The sequence below is a fragment of the Saccopteryx leptura genome, chromosome 1, assembly GCF_036850995.1.
Source record: "Saccopteryx leptura isolate mSacLep1 chromosome 1, mSacLep1_pri_phased_curated, whole genome shotgun sequence".
Lineage (NCBI taxonomy): Eukaryota > Metazoa > Chordata > Mammalia > Chiroptera > Emballonuridae > Saccopteryx > Saccopteryx leptura.
This window is the reverse complement of record NC_089503.1, coordinates 329,516,335-329,539,431: the sequence shown is the minus strand read 5'-3', so window position 1 is coordinate 329,539,431 and position 23,097 is coordinate 329,516,335. Positions and strand designations below refer to the sequence as shown.

The window sequence follows — 23,097 nt, the reverse complement described above, 5'->3', positions numbered from 1 at the left end:
GGTGACACTCGAACCAACTGCATGTCTACCCAGGGCAGTTACTTTTAACAATGTTTTGTAATTTTCATTGTACAAATCTTTCACTTCCTTGGTTAATTTAATTGCTAAGTATTTGTTGTTTTTAACCTTACTGTATTGGAATTATTGTTTTATTTCCTTTTCAAATTATTCATTGTTATTATATAGAAATATAGCTGATTTTGTGTATTGCTTTTGTATCGTATACTTTGATGAATTTATTTATTAGTTTTAACATTTTTAATGAAATTTTTAGAGTTTTCTACACTTAAGATAATGTTATTTGCAAATAAATATTCCTTTCTAATTTGGATGTCTTTATTTATTTATTTTTCCTAATTGCTCTGGCTATAATTTTAGTGTAATATAAACTGGAAATGGTGAAAGTGGGCATCCTTACAACCTTCTTGATCTTAGGAGAAAACTTTCAGTCTTTTCACCATTGCATATGCTATTCATAGAATCTTTCACATATATTTTTTATTACGTTGTATTTTATTTTTTCTAGTTTTTTTGAGTTGTTTTTTTTTTTAATCATGAAAGGATATTGAAATTTTTTCAGAGGCTTTTTCTGTAATCATTGAGATGATCATTTTTTTTTTCTTCATTCTGCTAATGTGATGTATAACATTGATTTTCAGATGTTTTACCATGCTTAAATTCTGGGAATATACCTCATTGAGTCATGGTATACAATTTTTTAATGTGCTGCTGAATTTGATTTGTTAAAATTTGATTAATAGCATCAATGTTTATAAGAGTGTGTGGTCTGTAGTTTTTTTGTGGTATCTTTGTCTGGTATTGGCATTCAGGAAATGACCTCATGGAATGAATTAGTGTTCCCTTCTTTTCAGTTTTTGGGAACAGTTTGAGAATAATTGGTTCAGTATTCCTTAAATATTTGGTAGAATTTACTTGTGAAGTCTTTATATCCAAGGTTTTTCTTTCTCAGGAAGTCTTTGATTACTGAATCAAAGAGTTGTTTGGACCCTGGCCGGTTGGCTCAGCGGTAGAGCGTCGGCCTGGCGTGCAGAAGTCCCAGGTTCGATTCCCGGCCAGGGCACACAGGAGAAGCACCCATCTGCTTCTCCACCCCTCCCCCTCTCCTTCCTCTCTGTCTCTCTCTTCCCCTCCCGCAGCTGAGGCTCCATTGGAGCAAAGATGGCCCGGGCGCTGGGGATGGCTCTGTGGCCTCTGCCTCAGGCGCTAGAATGGCCCTGGATGCAACAGAGCGACGCCCCCTGGTGGGCATGCCGGGCGGATCCGGTCGGGCGCATGCGGGAGTCTGTCTGACTGCTTCTCCGTTTCCAGCTTCGGAAAAATGAAAAAAAAAAAGTTGTTTGTATTAGTTCTTTATTATGCTTTTAAAGTATAGTGTATGAAATCTGTGTAGATGATACCTCTCATTCCTGCTTTTGATAATGTTTTTTTTTCTTGGTCAATATTTCTAGAGATTGACTAGTATTCATCTTTTCAGTGAACCAAAATTTGGTTTCATTGATTCTCTGGAAAATGAATGTGTAATTTTGCTGTTGTTGAAATGGGTACCTTATAAATTTCAGTGAGTTCAAGTTTTTGATAACATCATTCAATTCTTCTATATTTTTGCTGGTTTTCTCTCTACTTGTTGAATCAATTACTGATAAAGCAATGTTGAAGTCTTCAGGCATAATTGTAGGTGTCAAGGGACAACTAATTAAGTTTTGGGGGAGTCAAAAGTTATGCTTGAATTTATTTTTTTTTTTTTATTTTAGAGAGGAGAGGGAGAGATAGAGAGAGAGGAGAGACAGAGAGAGAGAGAAGGGGGGAGGAGCTGGAAGCATCAACTCCCATATGTGCCTTGACCAGGCAAGCCCAGGGTTTTGAACCAGCGACCTTAGCATTTCCAGGTCGACACTTGATCCACTGTGCCACCACAGGTCAGGCTATGCTTGAATTTTTGACTGCACAGGGGGTAAGTGTTCCTAACCTTTCTGTTGTTCTAGGGCCAGTTGAATTTCATATGCATTATAAAGATCTCACCAAAGTATATTCCCTATTTCTCCCACACTTTTTGCTATTGTCCTAAATCTTCTATTAGATAAGCACCCTGTTGCAGTAGAGAAGAGTTTGGCATTTTCTGTAAAGAATCAGCTAATAATTTTGTTTTTATAGGCCATAGTCTCTTTCTGTAATCACTTCACTCTGCCATCGTACTGTAAAAGTATTCCTAAGCACTATGTAAACAAAGGTGTAGAAGACTTGTCTTGCTGAGGGAATGATTTGGCTCATGATCTATAATTGGCTGGCCACAGCTTTAAATGTTCACCTTATAAAGCAATTAAAAGTAAAAAATGACATATTTTACCTTCATTTAATTACATTTTCAATGTTTCCCTCCCCCCGCCCTTTTTTTTTTTACAGAGACAGAGAGAGGGATAGATAGGGACACACAGACAGGAATGGAGAGATATGAGAAGCATCAATCATTAGTTTTTTTGTTGCGACACCTTAGTTGTTCATTGATTGCTTTCTTATATGTGCCTTGACCGTGGGGCTACAGCAGACCGTAGTAACCCCTTGCTCAAGCAAGCGACCTTGGGTCCAAGCTGGTGAGCTTTGCTCAAACCAGATGAGCCTGCGCTCAAACTGGCGACCTCGGGGTCTCGAACCTGGGTCCTCTGCATCCCAGTCCGACGCTCTAGCCACTGTGCCACCGCTTGGTCAGGCAGTGTTTCTCATTTTTAAAGTAGATCTCAGTATGTGTGGTATCAATCTTCTTCAGCCTCACATTATTCCTTTAATATTCATATAGTACTGATTTGCTTGCAATGAAGTCTTTCAAGTTTTGTTTGTATTTTTTACTTTGAATGATGTTTCATCTGCTACAAAATTGTCAGTGAGCAAGGTTTTCATTTTTCTTTTGGAACTTGAAAAATATTACTCCATTTGCTTCTGCCTTTCATGGTTTCTGATGAGAAGTATGCTGTAATTTAAAAAAAATTATATCTTCATTTTCCTATATGTATTTGTCTTTGACGTTGATTTTCTTTTAATTTTTAGTAGATGTGTTGTTTTTTTTTGTATGTATCCTTCTTAGTATTCTCTGAGTGTCTTAATTATATAGTTCCTCGTGTCCATCATCAACTTTCAAAGTTCTTATCCTATTTTCTTTTTTTTTAATTTTTAAAATTTATTTAGAAAATTAACTTTAACAGGATGCTATTGATCAGTAGGAGTACATAGGTTTCAGATGAACATTTCTATCGCATTTGAACAGTTGATTATGTTGTATACCCATCACCCAAAGTCAAATCATTTTCTGTCACCTTATATTTGTACCTCTTTACACCATTAACCCATGCCCTCCCCCTCCCCATTCACGCAAGTCCCCTTCCCCTCCCCCACTTTCCCTTCCCTTTGGTTACCACTCATTTTTATCTATGTCCATGAGTTGCTTTGTATCCCACTTATGTGTGAAAGCATTCAGTTCTTAGCATTTTCTGATTTACTTATTTCACTCAGTATAATGTTCTCAAGGTCTATCCATGTTGTCGTAAACATCGCTATGTCATCGTTTCTTATGGCTGAGTAGTATTCCATTGCATGTATGTACCACATCTTCTTTATTTATCCAATCCTCTATGGAGGTGTACTTCGGTTTTTCCAAGTTTTAGCCACTGTGAATAATGCTGTGATGAACATGGGGGTGCATGTGTCTTTACGTACTAGTGCTTTCGAGTTTATGGGGTTGATACCCAGTAGAGGGATTGCTTGTCATATTGTAATTCTATTCTTAGTTTTTTGAAAAACCACCATACTTTCTTCCATAATGGTTGTACTAATTTGCATTTCCACCAGCAGTAAATGAAGTTTCCTTTTTCATATTTTCTTTAAATATACATTCTGCATCCATTTATATGTGTGTTAAACTTTGATCCCCAAACTAATGTTTGTTTTTGTGTTTGTCTTACCCCAGTCTTTTTCCGTGCTGTATTTTATTTTGGTAATTTCTTATGATTTACCAGTTACCTCTTTCCTAATCTCTGTTGAGTCTGTTCATGAGTCTGTTGAATGCATTCTTCAACTCTTAATGTGTTTTCAGTTCCAGCATTACTATTTGATCTGCATCATTTTTATCTGTGCTATTTTCCACCTGTTTTTACATATTGGCTAACTTTCCCATTAGATTCTTTATCACTGTAATCATAGTGATTTCACATCCCCATTTAATGACTTCAACATTTGTTTCATATTTGAATCTGATTCTTTTGATTGCTTTTTCTTGGCAGTGACTTGTTTTTCTTGCTCTTTTATATACCTTGTAGTTTTTCTTGTCATTCTGTATAGTGATATAGTATTTATGTCTGATAATAGGCTGGCCTTTCTTTTCTATAAATCTTTAGTTTCAAAGAATGTTGGACGTATTTTAAAGAGAGACTAATTAACTTCCTTATATTTAAGAAAAGCTGTTACATTCTCTGTGAACTTAAAGGTATACAACAAATTTATTTACCATTTTACTGTCTTATTTGTCATTGTTTTTTGTAATTACTTTTGTAGGACTCTTACTCTCTGTAAGGCACTCTCTTTTATACTTTTTAAAACAGACTTTTAGGTTATGAACTGAACTTATCCCCATTTTACACATATGTAAACATAAGTAAAATGGTTTATGTAAAGATAAACACCTGTCAAATGACAATATTAGGGCTTGATTCTTCAAGTTTATCTAATTTTATATCTGGTGTTTTTAACTGTTACCCTGTTTTTATACATTAATTAATACAAAAAGTTGGTCTCAGTTTTATATATATATATATGTATTTTTGTATGTGACAGAGACAGAGAGGAACAGAGAGATGAACAGACAGGAAGGGAGACAGATGAGAAGCATCAGTTCTTTGTTGCAGCTCCTCAGTTGTTCAGTGATTACTGTCTCATATGTGCCTTGACTGGGGGGCTACAGTTGAGTGAGTGACCCCTTGTTCAAGCCCGCATCCTTGGGCTTCAAGCCAGCAACATTTAGACTCAAGCCAGTGACCATGGGGTCATGTCTGTGATCCCATGCTCAAACTAGCGAGCCGGAGCTCAAGCTGGCAACCTCAGAGTTTCAAACCTGGGTCCTCTGCGTCCCAGACTGATGCTCTGTCCATTGCACCAACACACCTGGGCAGATGGTTCTCAGTAATATTGAAGATTCTATGATAAGTTCTGTAGAAGGATAACACCATCAATATGACATGATCTACATTTCATATATAGCTAGTGCAGACTAGCTATATATAGCTAGATTGATTCCGCAGACTGGTTGTAACACGATTTGGTCGTAAGTTGAGTAGGCTATATGTACAGTACTGTGAAATGATGTTATAAAAATCTTTAAGTCATATTTTATTATAATTTTCTTTCATTATTGTTATATATCATAATTTTCTGTTTTATGCCATTTGTATCATGTCTACACCATTTTGTTTCTTATTTTTACATTCCTCAGGTTTAAGTAAAACACTGTACAGGTTTAAGTAAAAACCAGTACAACTGGTTTAATATTTTCAAAGACAATTTCCTCTTGGTAGACATCTTGGGAGGGGTTTGATGAAAAATATCCAAGACACAAAACACAAATTGCTGTACCGAGTCTGGGATATCAGTTGAAATGGTGCATGCGGTGATGGTAGTGCTGCCGGAAGCTGGTCTGCACTGTCGTACACCCAGCTGGGCAACACTTGCGCTGCCAGACGTGGAGCAGTCGTGGCTAGTGATTGTGGTCGTAAAGTCGAATGGTCGTAAGTTGCATAAGTCGTAAGTTGATCAATATTTGTACTAATATTCTAAGAATTTTAGAGTATCACTTTTCATTAAGCAAATGGAATGGTAAAAATACATAGTAATATGTTTTTCTTATGAATGATACTTGGTTGGTGAATTTTAGAGGCATCTTTCTGGTTACTGTGAAGGATTTATTCATTGTAAATGGTCTAGCCCTCCTGAGGTTATAATCATCATTGGCTTAGTTCCCAGGATATTACCTATGTAGAGCTCATGGGTGACAGACACAGTTTTTAGCACTAAACAGCAGGTCTGGAAATAATGTCATCTTATTCAACATCTTTTTATTATAACAGTGATAAGATGCCATAGTGTTGCTGATGGAGATAGAATTTTCCACAGAGTCGCAAGAAAAGCATTTCAGGGACACACCTATAGGAAGATATGAGCAATAGTAGCAAGATTTATTGGAGCAAAAACAAAGAACTGCCCCCAGGTGCTCAATGTCTCATTCACAATCAGGTGGCTCAGTCCCCTCTGGGTGTGAAAGAAGTCAGGGGCCTACTGAGCACAAGAGCCTTTCAGGGGGGTCAGGATGCCGTCATTCTGGGCTTCAGTAGTCCAAACTAGTTTCTGCTCCAGCTGCACTCCAGCCTGATCAGTGCCACGCTTCAGTCTGCTATTGGAAGAGAGACCGTGGAAACCAAGGAGCCTCAAGCCTTTCTTAACTTTTGATGGCATTACTTTGGCTTTGGGAAGGAGTAAGCTTTCTTTTACACTAACCGGTTTTCTTGCATTTTTGTGGGCTGGGTTCTCACCCTGCTCGATCTCTTTTCTGGATCTTTTGGAGTTTCGTGACCTTATCCTATCTGATCCTTACTCCAGATTTTCCTAGGCTAGTCTCATCTCGTTTATGTCACCATTTTGGTTCCTATTGTGCATTCCTCAGTAGAGAAATTTGCCCTTTACTGGTTTTCCCTCCACCCTATAATTTGGGAAGGTGCCTGTTGTTCCCTGGGGAGACTGGTAGCCAGTCCTTCCTCCCGACTTGGAGGAGGGAGGGAGTGAGGGACGCTAATCTCCTTCTTGGGCAATGCGACTATCCCCTGGAGTATCAGGTTTAATATCTGATTTCATGTATCCCCTTCATTTCATGTGTCCCCCATCCTTTGTTAATTGCTAACTACCTACTGTAACAATAGGAACTCAACTTTTATTTGTATCAATTAGCCTGCAGTAAAATTTGTTTCATTATATATTGTCCTGTTTGAAGTCCAGGAACCTATCTGCATTAAATGAAGACTTCCTGTACAAAGATTAAATAGGAATGTGGGGTAAAGTATGGGATAGTGTTAGGTATGTGGAAGTCATAATTGATACAATTAAGAAACTGAAACACAGTTACAGGATAAGGAAGAACAAAGAACATCCTTCCCAAGCTACCTTCAAGGAGGATAGGGAGACAAGAATGAGATGGGTGTTAGGAGAATCAGAGTAATATACCAATGCTATCCAATAAAACTTTCCATGATAATGAGAATGTTCTGTAACTGTGCTGTCCAATACAGTAGAAAAAAACTAGCCACTTTAAAGTTAGAGGACATCGTAAGCATTGGCAATGAGGGCGTTAATTCACTGATGTTGAAGGACTGACTTCCTTGCTCACTTTTCTCACATCGCATTTTCACTTCAATTTGGACAGGTACTTGCTTCATTTCTTTGGCTCTAAGAAGCGTTTGTTCATATTTATTTAGTAATTTGTTTTCTTTGGGATTGTTGGTCTAAGTAATATAATCTATTAGAAACAGGAGTCTTGTTTTTAATTTCATGGAAAATGCTGTGTTCATAGTTTTCCTGAACTTCGTGGCATAATCTTTTTGCATGTACCATCTTTGTTTTCTCCTGATTTTTTTATCCATTTTTTTGCAGGACTTTTTCATAGGTCCATGTTGACAAAGTTTTAATCTTCACTCATCTTTTCTTTGGTGGCATTCTTCGTATAGGCTAGTAGGCAGCTTGAAAGTTTGATCAGTTGTCTCTAGACACTTTCCTCACTGATTTATTTTTCTAGATATGACTGCCTTCATGGCTAGCCAAAAGCTTTATTCAAGCCCTGCATGTTGTAGATACTACTTCTACCTCTTGTGGTCTTGTTACTGTTCTTATTAGGGGTCATAGACTTTTTTTTTCTCAACTTTAATGACAGTCCTTCCTGTTTTGTTCCTGTAGATGGGACTGCTCTGTACATGGCATGCCTGCTGTCAAGTTTAAATCTTCTAATTTCATTCTCTGCTAGTTTCTAACCTTGCATTTTTTGTAATCCACATGCATCTCTTGGTACCATTGTTTTTTTTCTCCCTGCCTTAAAGGCTCTGTTGATTGATTTAGAAATACCTACCATTTTTCTAATGACCTCTCATTTCTTTCTATATGTAACGAGGTGTTGAATTAGTTGATTTTGGATATTCCTTCTTCAGTTAGTGATTTATTTGCATTACTATGCTTCTAAAAATTTTTTTTGGTAATTAATCAGTTTAAAAGTGGCACAGTGGATAGAGCATCAGACTGGGACATGGAGGACCCAGGTTCGAAACCCCGAGGTCACCAGCTTGAGCGTGGGCTCATCTGGTTTGAGCAAGGCTCACCAGCTTGAGCCCAAGGTTGCTGGCTTGAGCAAGGGGTCACTTAGTCTGCTGTAGCCCCCCAGTCAAGGCACATATGAGAAAGCAATCGATGAACAACTAAGGTGCCACAACAAAGAATTGATGCTTCTCATTTCTGTCTTTTACTGTCTGTCTGTCCCTATCTGTCCCTCTGTGTCACAAAAAATAAGAAATAAATAGGTAGGTACAACAGAGAAACTTAACTTTTTTAATTGTTTCGAATCTATTGTTAGAAGATACCGATGCTCACAAAAGTCGGCACATGAACATTTATAGAACCTTTATTCGTAATTTCCCCAAACTGGATGCAACCAAGATGTCTTTCAGTAGGTGCATGGATAAACAAAATGCGGTATTTTCATACAACGGGATATTATGCAGCAATAAAAGGAATGAGCTATAAAATCCATAAAAACACATGAATAAAGCTTAAATGCATATTTCTATTTGTGAGAAGCCAGTTTGAAAAAAGTTATTTTTTGATTCCACCTAGAAGACAGTCTAAAACAAGCAATAATACTATAGAGGGTAGTAAAAAGATCAATTATTGTTAAGGGAATTATGGAGGAGAGAGAGGAAGGATAAATAAGTGAAACACACAGAGTTGAGGGAGCAGTAAAACTGGTCTGTATGATGCTGTAATAGTGGACAAATAGCATACATTTGTCAAAAGCCATAGAACTGTACAACAGAAGAGTGAACCCTAATGTAATCTCTGGACTTCAGTTAATAATGATGTATCAATATTAGTTCATCACTTGTAACAAATGTATCACTTTAATGCAAGATGTTAATAATAATAGAAACTGTATGTGGGATGGAGAGAGGTTGGGTAGAAGGGGAGTATATGGGAACTCTGCACTTTCTATGCAGTTTTTCTGTAAACCTAAAATTTATTCTAGGAAATAAAAAGCTACTAACAAATACTGATGCCTAATAGAGTTTATAAAATTGACTATACAAAGTAATCTAATAATCATAGGTAGTATCTAACTAATGTAATAAAACAATGCTAATTAAGTGAAAATGTTTCCTCTCTGTTTCTCATTCTGCCCCTCGCCACCATTTTTTTTAAAAGAATACCTGCAACCATGTCTGTTTCTGTGTTCATTCATTTTTCTTTTTGATCTTTTCTGTTAGGTGTACTAGCCCTATCTTGGTACCCACCTGGTTCAAATGATGAGAATGGAGTACCTACTGATGACTTGGTACCAACTATAATGGATAAAGCTCATAAATATAATCTAAAGGTATTTTATTATGTATTTTTATTGAGGTATAATTGACATATTAGTTTTAGGTGTTCAGTATGATCAATATATGTATATATTGTGAAAGTCATCTCAGTAAGTCTTGTAAGTATCCATCACCATACATAGTAACAATGATTTTGTCTTGTGATAAGGATTTATAAGATCTGTTCTCTTAGCATCTTTCAAATACACAGTGTGGTATTATTAACGATAGTTCCCGTGTTGTACTTTAAATCTCAGGACTTACCATTTTTATGACTGGAAATTTATACCTTTTATTATATTCACATACACGTCACCCCCAAATTAGGTAACTATAATCTGTTCTCTGCTGGTATGAGTTGTTGGTTGTGTGTTGACATTTTTAAGATTCCACATTTAAGTGAGATCATGAAGTATTTGTCTTTCTCTGACAAGAGTTCTTTTACTTAGCATAATACTCTAAATGTCCGTTCATGTTGTAAAAAGTCACAAAATTTCCATTTTTATAGCTGAATAATATTCCATACATATACCACATTTTCTATGTTCATTTTTTCATTAATGGACACTTCCATTGTTTTCATTGCTTGACTATTGTAAATAATGATGTAATGAGTATCAGATATCTTTTCCAGTAAGTATTTCTATTCCCTTCAGATAAATACCTGAAGGGGAATTGATAAATCATATAGTAGTTCTATTTTTAATTTTTTGAGGAACCTCATTAGTGTTTACATAATGGCTGCATCAGTTTTTACCTCCACTAACAGTTCACAAGGGTTCTATTTTCTTCACATCCTTGCAAACATTTGTTACTTCTTTTTTGATAGTAGTCACTCCAACAGGTGTGAGGTGTTCTGAGGCTTTGATTTGCATTTCCCTGATAATTGAGTTAAATGCCTTTTCATTTATTTGTTGACCATATGGATGATTTCTTTGGGGAAAAAAATATGTCTATTCAGAACTTCTACCTATTTTTAAATCAGATTTGTGTTTTTGCTTTTTTGTTTCTTTCTCCACCTCTTTCCCTCTCCTCCCCCTCTTTCTCCTCTCCTCCTTTTCTTCTTCTTTCTCCTTTTCTTCTTCTTTCTCCTTCTTCTTCCTCCACCTCCTTCTTTTTGACTATTGAGTTGTGTAAGTTCTTTATAAGCTTTGGATATTAATCCCTTATCAGATACTTGATTTGCAAATGTTTTCTCCCATTTGGTAGATTGTCCATCTTGTTGACAGTTTTCCTTGCTGTGCAGAAGCCTTTTAGGTTGACGTACTATCATTTTATTGTATTTTTCTCAAGATACTTTTTTTTCTGGTTATTTTTCTAGTCATTTAGTTGTACAGTAGCATGTTGTTTAATCTACATATACCTGTGAGTTTTCCAGTTTTCTTCTAGTTATTGATTTCTAGTTTTATACCATTATGGTCTAAAAAGATGCTTGATAAAATTTCAATCTTAAATTTTTTGAGACTTGTTTTGTGGCCTAACATGTTATGTATACTGGAGAATGTTCCATGTGCACTTGAGAAGAATTTGTATTTTGATACTTTTGGATGGAATTTTCTATATATGTTTCTTAACTGTACCTGATATAATACGTCATTTAAGATCAATGTTTCCTTGTTGATTTTCTGTCTGGATGTTCTTTCCATTGGTGAAAGTAAGGTATTAAAGTTTCCTACTATTATTTTAGTTCTCCCTGTTTTACCTTTTAATTTTGATAACATTTGCTTTTCATATTTAGGTGTCCCTATAATGGTTGGGTAATTATTTAAAGATATTGTATTCTCTTATTGAATTGATACCTTTATATATTGATCTTCTTTGTTTCTGATTACAGACTTTTCTTAATGTCTAATTTGTGTTATATAAATGTACAACCCATGCTATCTTTCGGTTTTCATGTGCATGGAATATAATTTGTTTTCATTGCCCCATTTTCAGACTGTGTATGTTCTTACATCTGAAGTGAGACTTTTGTAATTAACATATAGAAGAGTCTTTTTTTAATCCATTCAGTCATCCTTTTTCTTTTCTTTTTTTTTTTTTTTTTGAGGGGTAGAGGCAGAATTTAATCTATTTATACTTAAGGTAGTTACTGATAGGTATGGGATTTTGCTAATTTAATTGTTTTATAACATCATTGTAATTCTTTTGTTTCTAGCTTTTCACGTCTCTTTATTTATTTTTTAAATCCAGTTGTCTGGAATTTTATGATTTAAAGACTTAAATGTAAGACTTACATTTAAAGTCTTACATTTAAGGTCTTTTTTATTCATTTTAATTGGGTGACATAATCAGGGTACATAAGTTCAGAGAAAATATCTCCATGTTATTTTGACATTTGATTATGTTGCATACCCATCACCCAAAGTCATATAGTCTTCTGTCACCTTCTATCTGGTTTTCTTTGTGCCCCTCCTCTCTCCTCACCCCCTCCCTTCCCCTCCCCACCCCTGGTAACCGCCACACTCTTGTCCCTGTCTCTGAGTCTCATTTTTATGTCCCACCTATGTATGGAATCATATAGTTCTTAGTTTTTTCTGATTTACTTATTTCACTCAGTATAATGTTATAAAGGTCCATCCATGTTGTTGTAAAAGATCCGATGTCATCATTTCTTATGGCTGAGTAGTATTCCATAGTATATATGTACCACATCTTCTTTATCCATTCATCTATTGAAGGGCTTTTTGGTTGTTTCCATGTCTTGGCCACTGTGAACAATGCTGCAGTGAACACGGTGCTGCATGTGTCTTTACGTACCAATGTTTTTGAGTTATGTTGGTATATTCCCAGTAGAGGGATTGCTGGGTCATATGGTAGTTCTATTTTTAATTTTTTGAGGAACCACCCTACTTTCTTCCATAGTGGTTGTACTACTTTACATTCTCACCAACAGTGGATGAGGGTTCCTTTTTCTCCACAGCCTCTCCAACACTTAGGTATTACCTGTCTTGTTGATAACAACTAATCTAACAGGTATGAAGTGGTATCTCATTGTAGTTTTGATTTGCATTTCTCTAATAGCTAATGAAGATGAGCATCTTTTCATATATCTGTTGGCCATTTGTATTTCTTCCTGGGAGAAGTTTCTGTTCATGTCCTCTTCCCATTTTTTTATTGGATTATTTGCTTGTTGTTGAGTTTTATGAGTTCGTTGTGTATTTTGGATATTAGGTCCTTATCTGAGCTGTTGTTTGAAAATATCATCTCCCATTCAGTTGGATGTCTGTTTTGTTGTCAGTTTCTCTTGCTGTGCAAAAACTTCTTAGTCTGATGTGGTCCCATTCATTTATCTTTGCCTTCACTTCCCTTGCCTTTGGAATCAAATTCATAAAGTGCTCTTTGTAACCAAGGTCCATGAGTTTAGTACTTATGTTTTCTTCTATGTAATTTATTATTTCAGGTCTTATATTTAGGTCTTTGATCCATTTTGAATTAATTTTAGTACAAGGGGACAAACCGTAGTCGAGTTTCATTCTGTTGCATGTGGTTTTCCAGTTTTCTCAGCACCATTTGTTGAAGAGGCTTTCTTTTCTCCATTGTCTGTTGTTGGCCCCTTTATCAAAGATGATTTGACCATATACATGTGGTTTTATTTCTGGGCTTTCTATTCTGTTCCATTGGTCTGAGTGTCTATTTTTCTGCCAATACCATGCTGTTTTGATTATTGTGGCTCTATATTATAATTTGAAGTCAGGTATTGTAATGCCCTCAGCTTCCTTCTTTTTCCTTAGGATTGCTCTGGCTATTCGGGGTTTTTTATAGTTCCATATAAACCTGATGAATTTTTGTTCCATTTCTTTAAAAAATGACATTGGAATTTTGATAGGAATTGCATTAAATTTGTGTATCGCTTTGGGTAATATAGTCATTTTGACTATATTTATTCTTCCTATCCAAGAACAAGGAATATTTTTCATTATATCTTTTTCGATTTCCATTAACAATGCTTTGTAGTTTTCATTATATAGGTCCTTTACATTCTTTGTTATGTTTATTCCTAGGTATTTTATTTTCTTTTTTGTTGCAGCCATGAAGGGGATGGTTGCAATCCCCTTCTCTTTCTTTATTATTTGATGATTTTCTTTAGTGGTGGGCTTATTTCCATTCTCTTTATTTCTTTGTGTTTCTAATATAGGTTTTACTTTTTAGTCATCATGAGGCTTCCATAAAACAATTTATATTTATAATAGTGTATTTTGTTGTAACCAATTAAATGTGAATACATTCAAAAGTTTTACATTTTTTACCCCATTTTGTTTATGTCAACATTTACATTTTTTTATCTTGTTTCCAGTAACAAATTATTGTATTTTTACTATTCATCCTTAATACTAACTTAATAAGAGATTAATTCATCACCTTTACAATATTAGGTGTTTCTGAATTTCAATATATATTTTCATCAATGAGATTTATACTTTTATATGTTTTCTTTTTACAAATTAGTGCACCTTTTTTTTAAGCTAAAGAAGTCCCTTTAACATTTCTTGTAAGGCTGGTCTATTGGTTATACTCTCTCTAGCTTTTGCTTTTGTGCAAAAATCTTTCTCATATAATTCTGAAGAATAATTTGCTCTGTGGAGTTCTAGGTTGGAAGTTTTCTTTTAAAAAGTGCTTTAAACATATCTTGCCAAGTACATAACATAGTATCTTTTTTCTTTTGCTTCTTTTAAGATTCTGTCCTTTAACTTTTGACTATTTTTAATGTATCTGCTGTAGGGCTCTTTCAGTACATTTTATTTGGAACTGTCTGGGCGTCCTGGATCTAGATATCTGTTCCTTCCTCATTTTAGGGAAGTTTTCAGCTATTGTTACAGACAAACTCTTGGGTGATACTACAGTCATCCAACTTTTTCTTGTGGCAGTTGACAGGCCACAGTTTCTTCCAGCTGTTGAAATGGGAGTTTTAGTTCTTCATATAAGTCTTTCTATAGAGCTACCTGCGTTTTATGACAAGGGAGCTGGATTCCCCATAGTGAATGATCAGAGAGAGAGTCCAGTAGAAAAGCTCGAGTTTTTCCTTGAGCTAATCTTGGCAATAATATCATTTCCACCTTGTTCCATTGGTTTATGCACTGATAAAGCAACCTTGTTACAATGCAAGAGGCAACTGCACAGATCATGAATATAATATTCTGTAGTAATAGCTCAATTCTGATTCAAAAACTAAATGATAGCACAAGAAAGAGGTTCACAGGCTGACCTTACTTATGAAAACACATGCAAAATTTCTAAAGAAAACTTAGATAAGAAGTGTTTATTTGAAAGAATATTAAGAATGGTTTCAAGAGTATGAAATCTGAATTTAGATCACCTATATCCTGTCTCAACCACTTACTAGCTATGTATGTTACTCTTGTGTCTCAGTTCCCTCATCTCTCAAATGGAAAAACTAACAATCTACCTTATAGAGTGGTTATAAGCTTATGTGAGGTACTATAATATATAAAGTAACACTAAAAATATAAACACTAAAAAATTTAGTGTTTGGCACGGAGTAAGCACTTTTTAAGTGTTAAGTAAACAAAACTTAATTGCTTATTTACAGAAGATGAAACATGGTTATATTACTAGATACCGAAATTGTGAGGAGATAAAAACTCATTACTAATAAAACTTAACAATGAAACTTTTTTCAGTTGATAAATGGTATCTTTTAGTAATCTATATCAAATACCATACTTAATGGAGAAGCAGTTATATCAAGATCAAGAATGCCATGCATCATCAGTATTATTTAATATTGTAGACATTAGGGAAAAAAAGTTTAAAATATAAAAAAAGTTATGTTTAATGATATATATATTTTGTAAATGGAATATCATGAAAAACCCCAGTAATGTGACTGGAACCAAAAAATATGCAAGTCAGTAGGATTCCTGTATTGGGGCGGAGGGGAATGGGGAAGTAGCATAGCAAAGATATACAAAAAAATCTTGGCTTTTTTTTTTTTACAGAGACAGAGAGAGAGTCAAAGAGAGGGATAGATAGGGACAGACAGACAGGAATGGAGAGAGATGAGAAGCATCAATCATCAGTTTTTTGTTGCGACACCTTAGTTGTTCATTGATTGCTTTCTCATATGTGCCTTGACCATGGGCCTTCAACCCCTTGCTCGAGCTAGCGACCTTGGGTCCAAGCTAGTGAGCTTTGCTCAAACCAGATGAGCCCGCACTCAAACTGGCGACCTCTGGGTCTCGAACCTGGGTCCTCGGCATCCCAGTCCTACGTTCTATCCACTGTGCCACTGCCTGGTCAGGCGAAATCTTGGAATTTTAATAAAGGATGTGAAGGACATGGAAAAGTGGAGTAACATAAAGTTGATGGGAAGATCAAAAATTGATAAAATGGCCACTCTAATTTTTAATATTATTTATAATTTAATATGTATTAATGTAATGCAATCCCAATTAAAACTTCCAAAGAAATTTTCGGTGTAGAATTTGACAGATTAATCCTAAAGTTTATCAATGTATTTAAAAATGTTCGTTAATGAGGGGGAAACTTTTCTTCCCAGATACCAAAATGTACAGTAAAACTGCAGTAATTAAGAGTGTGGCATTAGCATCAATGTACAAGAAAGAAAACAAATCATGAAACACAATCCAGAAACACGGCACTTTATAAAGTTTTTTTGGGTTTTTTGTTTTTTTTTTTTTTGACAGAGACAGAGAGAGGGACAGATAGGAACAGACAGTAAGGGAGAGAGATGAGAAGCATCAATTCTTCATTGCTGCACCTTAGTTGTTCATTGACTGCTTTCTCATATGTGCCTTGACTGGGGGGCTACAGCAGAGCAAGTAACTCCTTGCTCAAGCCAGCGACCTTGGGCTTCAAGCAGCGACCTTTGGGCTTATGTTGGTGACCTGCATCCCAGTCTGATGCTCTGTCTACTGTGCCACCACCTGGTCAGGCTATTTAATCTTATATTCATGATAATTAGTTTAGTTTTTTTACATTATCCATATTGCTGTTTTGTGTCCCTTGGCATTTCTAATATTTCTACTTTTCAGATTACTAATTTATACTTGTTTATGCTTGTTCTTCTATGCAGTGTGTTTGCAAATTTTTAATTAAATTTATTGGGATAGTATTGGTTAATAACATCCGTAAGTTTCAAGTGTACAATTCTGTAATACCTTATCGGTATATTGCATTGTGTTCACCACCCAAGGTCTAGTCTCCTTCCACTGCTGTACATGTTACCTCCTTTATTCTCTTCATCCTTCTTTCATACCCCTCCTCTTTGGTAACCACTATACTTTTGACTTTTATCTATGAGGGCTTTTTTGTTGTTTTGTTTTGTTTTCTAGATTCCACATATAAGTGAAGTCTTAATATTTGTCTTTCTCTGTCTGACTTATTTCACTCATTTCACTTAACATGATACTCTTGGGATCGGTCCATGTTGTGCAAATGGCAGTATTTCATTCTTTTATATGATGTCTGTACTACATCATCTTTATTTAATTATCCACCAAAGGACACTTAGGCTGTTTCTATACTTTGGCTATTTTAAATAATGTTGCATGGCTATTTTAAATAATGTTGCAGTGAACATAGCACTGAATATATCTTTTTTTGGATTACTTTGGATAAATAAGCAGAAGAAGAATTACTGGATCATATGGTAGTTCTATTTTTAATTTTTTGGGGAACCTCTATACTGTTTCCATATGGGCCACACCAATTTGCAGGTCCACCAAGAGTGCACAAGAGTTTCCTTTAATCCACATCTTCACCAGCACTTACTTGTTGATTTATTGATGACAGCCATTCAGGTATGAGATGATATCTCACTGTTGTTATAATTTGCATTTCCCTGATGATTGGTGATGTTGAGCATCTTTTCATATGTCTGTTGGCCTTCTATGTATGTCCTAATTGGAGAAATGTCTATTCAGGTCTCCTCTGCCCATTTTTACTCAGACTGATTTTTTTGGTTTTAAGTTGTCTGAATGCCTTGTATATTTTGGATATTAAACCCTTTTCAGATGTATTATCAGTGAATGTCTTATTACATTTAGTAGGTTGTCTTTGTTTTGTTGATTTCCTTTGTTATGCAAAAACTTTTTAGTTTGATATACTGCCATATTTAAAATTTTTGTTGTTGTTTCCTTGCCCAAGGAGAAATGTCCATAAAGGTATTACTAAAAGCAATGACAAAGAGTTTATTGTTTATGTTTTCTTTTATTAGTTTTATGGTTTCAGGTCTTAAGTTTAACTTTTAACCCATTTTGAGTTTATTCTTGTATGTGGAGTAAGAAAGTGATCTAGTTTTATTTTATTTATTTTTGTATGTATGAATGTATCTGTTCAGTTTTTCAGCACCATTAATTGAAAAGACTGTCTTTACCACATTGCATAGTCTTGTCTCCTTTGTCATAGACTAATTGACTTTTTGGTAGAGTTTATTTCTGGGCTCTCTGTTCTGTCCCATTGATCTTTGTGTCTGTTTTTAAGCCAGCACCATGTTGTTTTGATTAATATAACCTTGTAGTATAGTTTGATGTCAGGTAGCATGGCACCTCCAACTTTCTGAAGATTGCTTTGGCTGTTTGGGATCTTTTGTGGTTTCACACAGATTTTAATATTATTTGTTATAGGTTTGTGAAAAATGCCAATAGTATTCTGATAGACATTGTGTTGAATCTGTAGATTGCATTGGGTGGTATGGACATTTTAACAATGTTAATTGCTCCTATCCATGAGAATGGTAGATGATGGTTCCATTTATTTGTATCTTTAGTTTTTTTTTTTCTTAAGTGCCTTATTTTTTTGAGTACAGGTCTTTTACTTCCTTAGATAAATTTAGCCCTGGATATTTTATTTTTTTAATGCCATCATAAATAGGATTATTTTGTTATTTTCTCTTTCTGATAATTCATCCTTAGTGTATAAAAATATAACTGATTTCTGAATATTAATTTTGTATGTTGATACCATATTGAATTTATTTATTAGTTTTTATAGTTATTTGATGGAATCCATAGGGTATTCTCTATATAGTATGATGTCATCTGCATATAATAACAGTCTTAAAACTGTACTTCCCTTCCAATGTGTATGCCTTTTCTTTTCCTTGTTTCATTGCAATTAGAACTTCTAATACTTGAATAAAAGTGGTAAAAGTGGGTATCCTTGTCTTGTTCCTAATCTTAAATGATGCTAGATTTTATTAAATGCTTTTTCACCCTTCATATTGTTTAGTGGTGTAGCACCTAAATTGATTTGCAGATACTGAACCAACCTGTATTTTCCACTTGATCTTAATGTATTGCTGAATTCGGTATCCTAGTATTTGTTGAGGATTTTTGCATCAGTTTTTTCTAGTAATTTATTCTAGTTTGGGAATTTGTTGGAGTATAAATGTTTATAGTAATTTCTTTTGATCCTTTGTATTTCTTTGGTTCAGTTGTAACATCTCTTAAATTTCTGAGTTTATTTATTGGAGTCCTCTCTTTATTTCATGGTGAAATAGCTAAACGTTTATCAGTTTTATTTTGAAAAAAAAAACTGTTTGTTTTTTTTTTAATTTTATTGGTCTTTCCTATTGTTTATTTTCTCTGTTTCTTTAATTCCTGCTTTGATCTTTGTTTTATTCCTTCCTTCTACTAACTTAATTCATTCTTTTTCTAATTCTCTGAGGTATAAAATTGTTTTTTATTTGAGACTTGTTTCTTGAGGTATACATTTATCACTATGAACTTTCCTTTTAAAACGTTTTTTGCTGCATCCCATAAATATTTCTATGTTATAATTTCCTTTTCATCTTTTTTCAGAGTATTTTTTATTTTCCTTTTGTTTACTTTTTGGAGTAATTGTTCAGTAACTTGTTGTTTAATCTTCACATACAGTATTTGTGGATTATTCAGTTTTCATCCTGTGATTGATTTCTGCTTTCATACCCATATGTGATTCAAAAGATGCTTGCTATGATTTCAGTCTTCTTATATTCATTAAGACTTTCTTTTGAGGCCTAACATATTATCTGTCCTAGAGAATGTTTCATGTTCACTAGAGAAGAATGAGTACTCTGTCACTTTTGGATGGAACAATCTGCTTATATCTGTTATACCTATCTGATCTGATGTCATTTGGCTGATGTTTCTTTATTGATTTTCTGTCTGGATAATTTATTCATTGATGTAAATAGGGTATTAATGCCCCATACTATTATTGTATTGTTCTTTATTTAATTCTTGTGGTCTGTTAACATTGACTCTATATAGTTGCTCTATGTAGTTGTTGAGTGCCTTAATATTTACAAATGTTATATCCTTCTATTCGGTTATGCAACTCTCTTTATTTGCCTCTTATTACAGTCCTTGTTTTAAAAGTTTATATTCTTTTTTGAGAATCAGAGAAAGGGACAGACAGACAGGAAGGGGGAAGATGAGAAGCATCAATTTTTTTGTTGCAGCACCTTAGTTGTTTATTGATTGCTTTCTCATTTGTGCCTTGATGAGGGGGTTCTACAGCAGAGTGAATAACCCCTTACTCAAGCCAGTGACCTTGGGCTCAAGTTAGTGAGCATGGGGTCATAGACATGACAAGCTGGTCAAGCCAGCGACCCTGTGCTCAAGCTGATAAGCCCGTGCTCAAGCTTGTGACCTCCGGGTTTTGAACCTGGGTCCTTCGCGTCCCAGTCTGACACTATCCCACTGTGCCACCACCTGCTCAGGTGAAAAGTTTATTTTGTTTAGTATAATTATAGCTGCCCCAGCTTTCTTTGAGTTTCACTTTTTGAAATATATTTTGCCGTTTCTTCCCTTTCAGATTATAACATTTTTTACATCTGAAGTAAGACATTTATTGGCTGCATATAGATTGACCTTGTTTTTTTAATTGATTTAGCTTCTCTATCTTTTGATGAAAGAATTTATTCCATTTACATTAAAAGTAATTATTCATAGATATGAACTTATTGCCCTTTTGTTTGTTTCTGGCTGTTTAATAGTGCTTCCTTTTTCTCTTGCTCTCTTCCTGTATGGTTTGATAACTTTCTTTAATGATATGATTAGATCCTTTTCCATCATCCGTTGTATGTCTGTTATTGTTTTGTGTTACTGTGTGGCTTACATATAACAATGTGTATTTATAATAACCTATTCCAGTTTTTAAAATAAGTTTGAAACCATTCTAAAACTGTATATTTTTATTCTCCGTTGTTACATTTTGTTTCAGTTGTCATATTTTTTAATCTTCTGAATCCCTTAACTGGTTATTTTTATTACTTTTGCATTTTAATCTTATCAGTATTATAAATGATTAATCAGCTGCCTTTAATATGTATTTACCTTTCCTAGTAAGATTTATACTTTGAATTGTTTTCTTGTTACTACAATATTTAGTGCCCTTTATTTTCAGCTTAAACCTTTTTTAACATTTTTTGTATGTCTGGTTTAGTGGTGTTAAACCTCTTTAGCTTTTTCTTGTCTGGAAAATGATTTCTACTTCAATTCTGAAAGATATTTTTGCTAGGCAGAGTATTTTTGGTTGGAAGTACTGTTTTTGGTTTGTTTTTTCTTTCTTTCTGCACTTTGAATATGCTGTCACTCCATTCTGGCCTGCAAACAGTTCCTGCTCCAAAAAACCGATTTTTATGGGGGTTCCCTTATGTATAACAATTTGTTTTCTTTCTTGCTGCTTTTAAGAGTCTCTTCTTGTCTTTAGCGTTTAACATCTTAATTATGTCCTGTGGATCTCTTTGGGTTCATATCATTTGTAAAGCTAGGCTTTTTTCACATGGAAATGTTTCATCATTATTTATTCAAGTAAGTTTTCTGCTGCTTTCTTATTCTGGGAATTCTATAATGCATGTTAGTTGGCTTGGTTTTAAAATAAGTTTCTTATTCTAGCTTTTTTATTTTTTATTCTTGTTTCTTGATACTACTCTTACTATTTGAGTTTTCCTGCCCTCTCTTCAAGTTCATTGATTCTGTCTTCTATTTCATCTAGTCCTTTGTTGAACCCTCTAATTTATTTCTCAGTTAACTTATTGTATTTCTATCACTTTATTGAAGTTTTTACTGTTCACGCATTCCCCAAGAGCATCCCAGCAAGACTTTGTTTCACAGACTCCATTAAAATTAGCAAATCGGCCATGGCCGGTTGGCACAGTAGTAGAGCATTGGCATGGCGTGTGGAAGTACTGGGTTCAATTTCTAGCCAGGGCATACAGGAGAAGCGCCTATATACTTCTCCACCCCTCCATTCTCCTTTCTCTCTGTCTTTCTCTTCCTCTCCTACAGCCAAGGCTCCATTGGAGCAAAGTTGACCTGGCGCTGAGGATGGCTTCATGCCCTCTGCCTCAGGTGCTAGAATGGCTCTGGTTGCAGTGAAGCAATGCCTTAGATGTACAGAACATCTCCCTCTAGTAAGCACGCCACTTGGATCTCAATTGGGAGCATGTGGGAGTCTGTCTCTTTGCCTCCCTGCTTCTCAATTCAGAAAAAAAAATATTAGCAAATCATTCTTTTTCACATACGATCTGGGTACTTTTCCAAGGTTTGTCTCTGCATTGGGCACTAGGGCATTTGAGTCCGTGCATAATCCCTTCTAAGAGCAGTTACTCAGTTTAGTACCATCCCTTGAGTATACTTGGTCATTGAAGATACTGTTTTGTGGACATATCTCTCAGATACTAGTTTTAAAAATTAGTATGCCTGCCTGAAAGGTGGTGGCACAGTAGATAGAACGTCGGACTGGACGTGGAGGACCCAGGTTCAAAACCCTGAGGTCACCAGCTTGAGCATGGGTTCATATGGTTTGAGCATAGCTCACCAGCTTGAGCTATGGTCACTGGCTTGAGAAGTGGTCACTCAGTCTGCTGTAGCTCCCTGGTCAAGGCACATATGAGAAAGCAATCAATGAACAACTGAGGTGCCACAACAAAGAATTGATGTTTCTCATCTCTCTCCCTTCCTGTCTGTCTTTCCCTATCTGTCCCTCTCTCTTTCTCTCTCTGTCACAAAAAAGGGGGGGATGCCTGATGTGGAGTATGAACCCTTTGTTCCTCATAGAGAAGCTCCATGTTTTGAGTTTTCTCCCAACTGTGGGTCACTGTCCATCGGAGATGTACAAGGAAAGATTATGTGTGAACCTTCCCTGTTTCAAGGTGAGTTTCTTATTTGTCAGCTATGAAGGAGCTTCTCTGCCAGTTTTTAGGGAGTTTTTTGGCCTCCATAGGAAATTGTTCCATATGTACTATCGATTTGTTGTGTCTTTTGGAAGAGACAAATTCAGGATCTTCCTATGTCTTAAACTGGAACCGTTACCTCTCCCACCAATAAAGTAGAGCTATGTTTGTTTCAACAAAATATAGTTACTTATTATATTTGTTAAGTAAAAAAATATTAAGCCTTACCTGTGGTGGCGCAATGGGTAAAGTGTCGACCTGGAATGCTGAGGTCACCAGTTCAAA

The 23,097-nt window shown here is 35.2% G+C and overlaps 1 protein-coding gene across 1 annotated transcript in view; it reads left to right on the top strand.

Moving 5' to 3' along the window:
- The window catches only part of MANEA (mannosidase endo-alpha), a 68,659-nt gene that overhangs the window by 33,954 nt on the left and 11,608 nt on the right, over window positions 1–23,097 (top strand). The window contains exon 3 of the mRNA XM_066358857.1: window positions 9,573–9,682. Within this exon, the coding sequence (XP_066214954.1) occupies window positions 9,573–9,682 (110 nt within the window). The remainder of the gene's footprint in view (window positions 1–9,572; window positions 9,683–23,097) is intronic.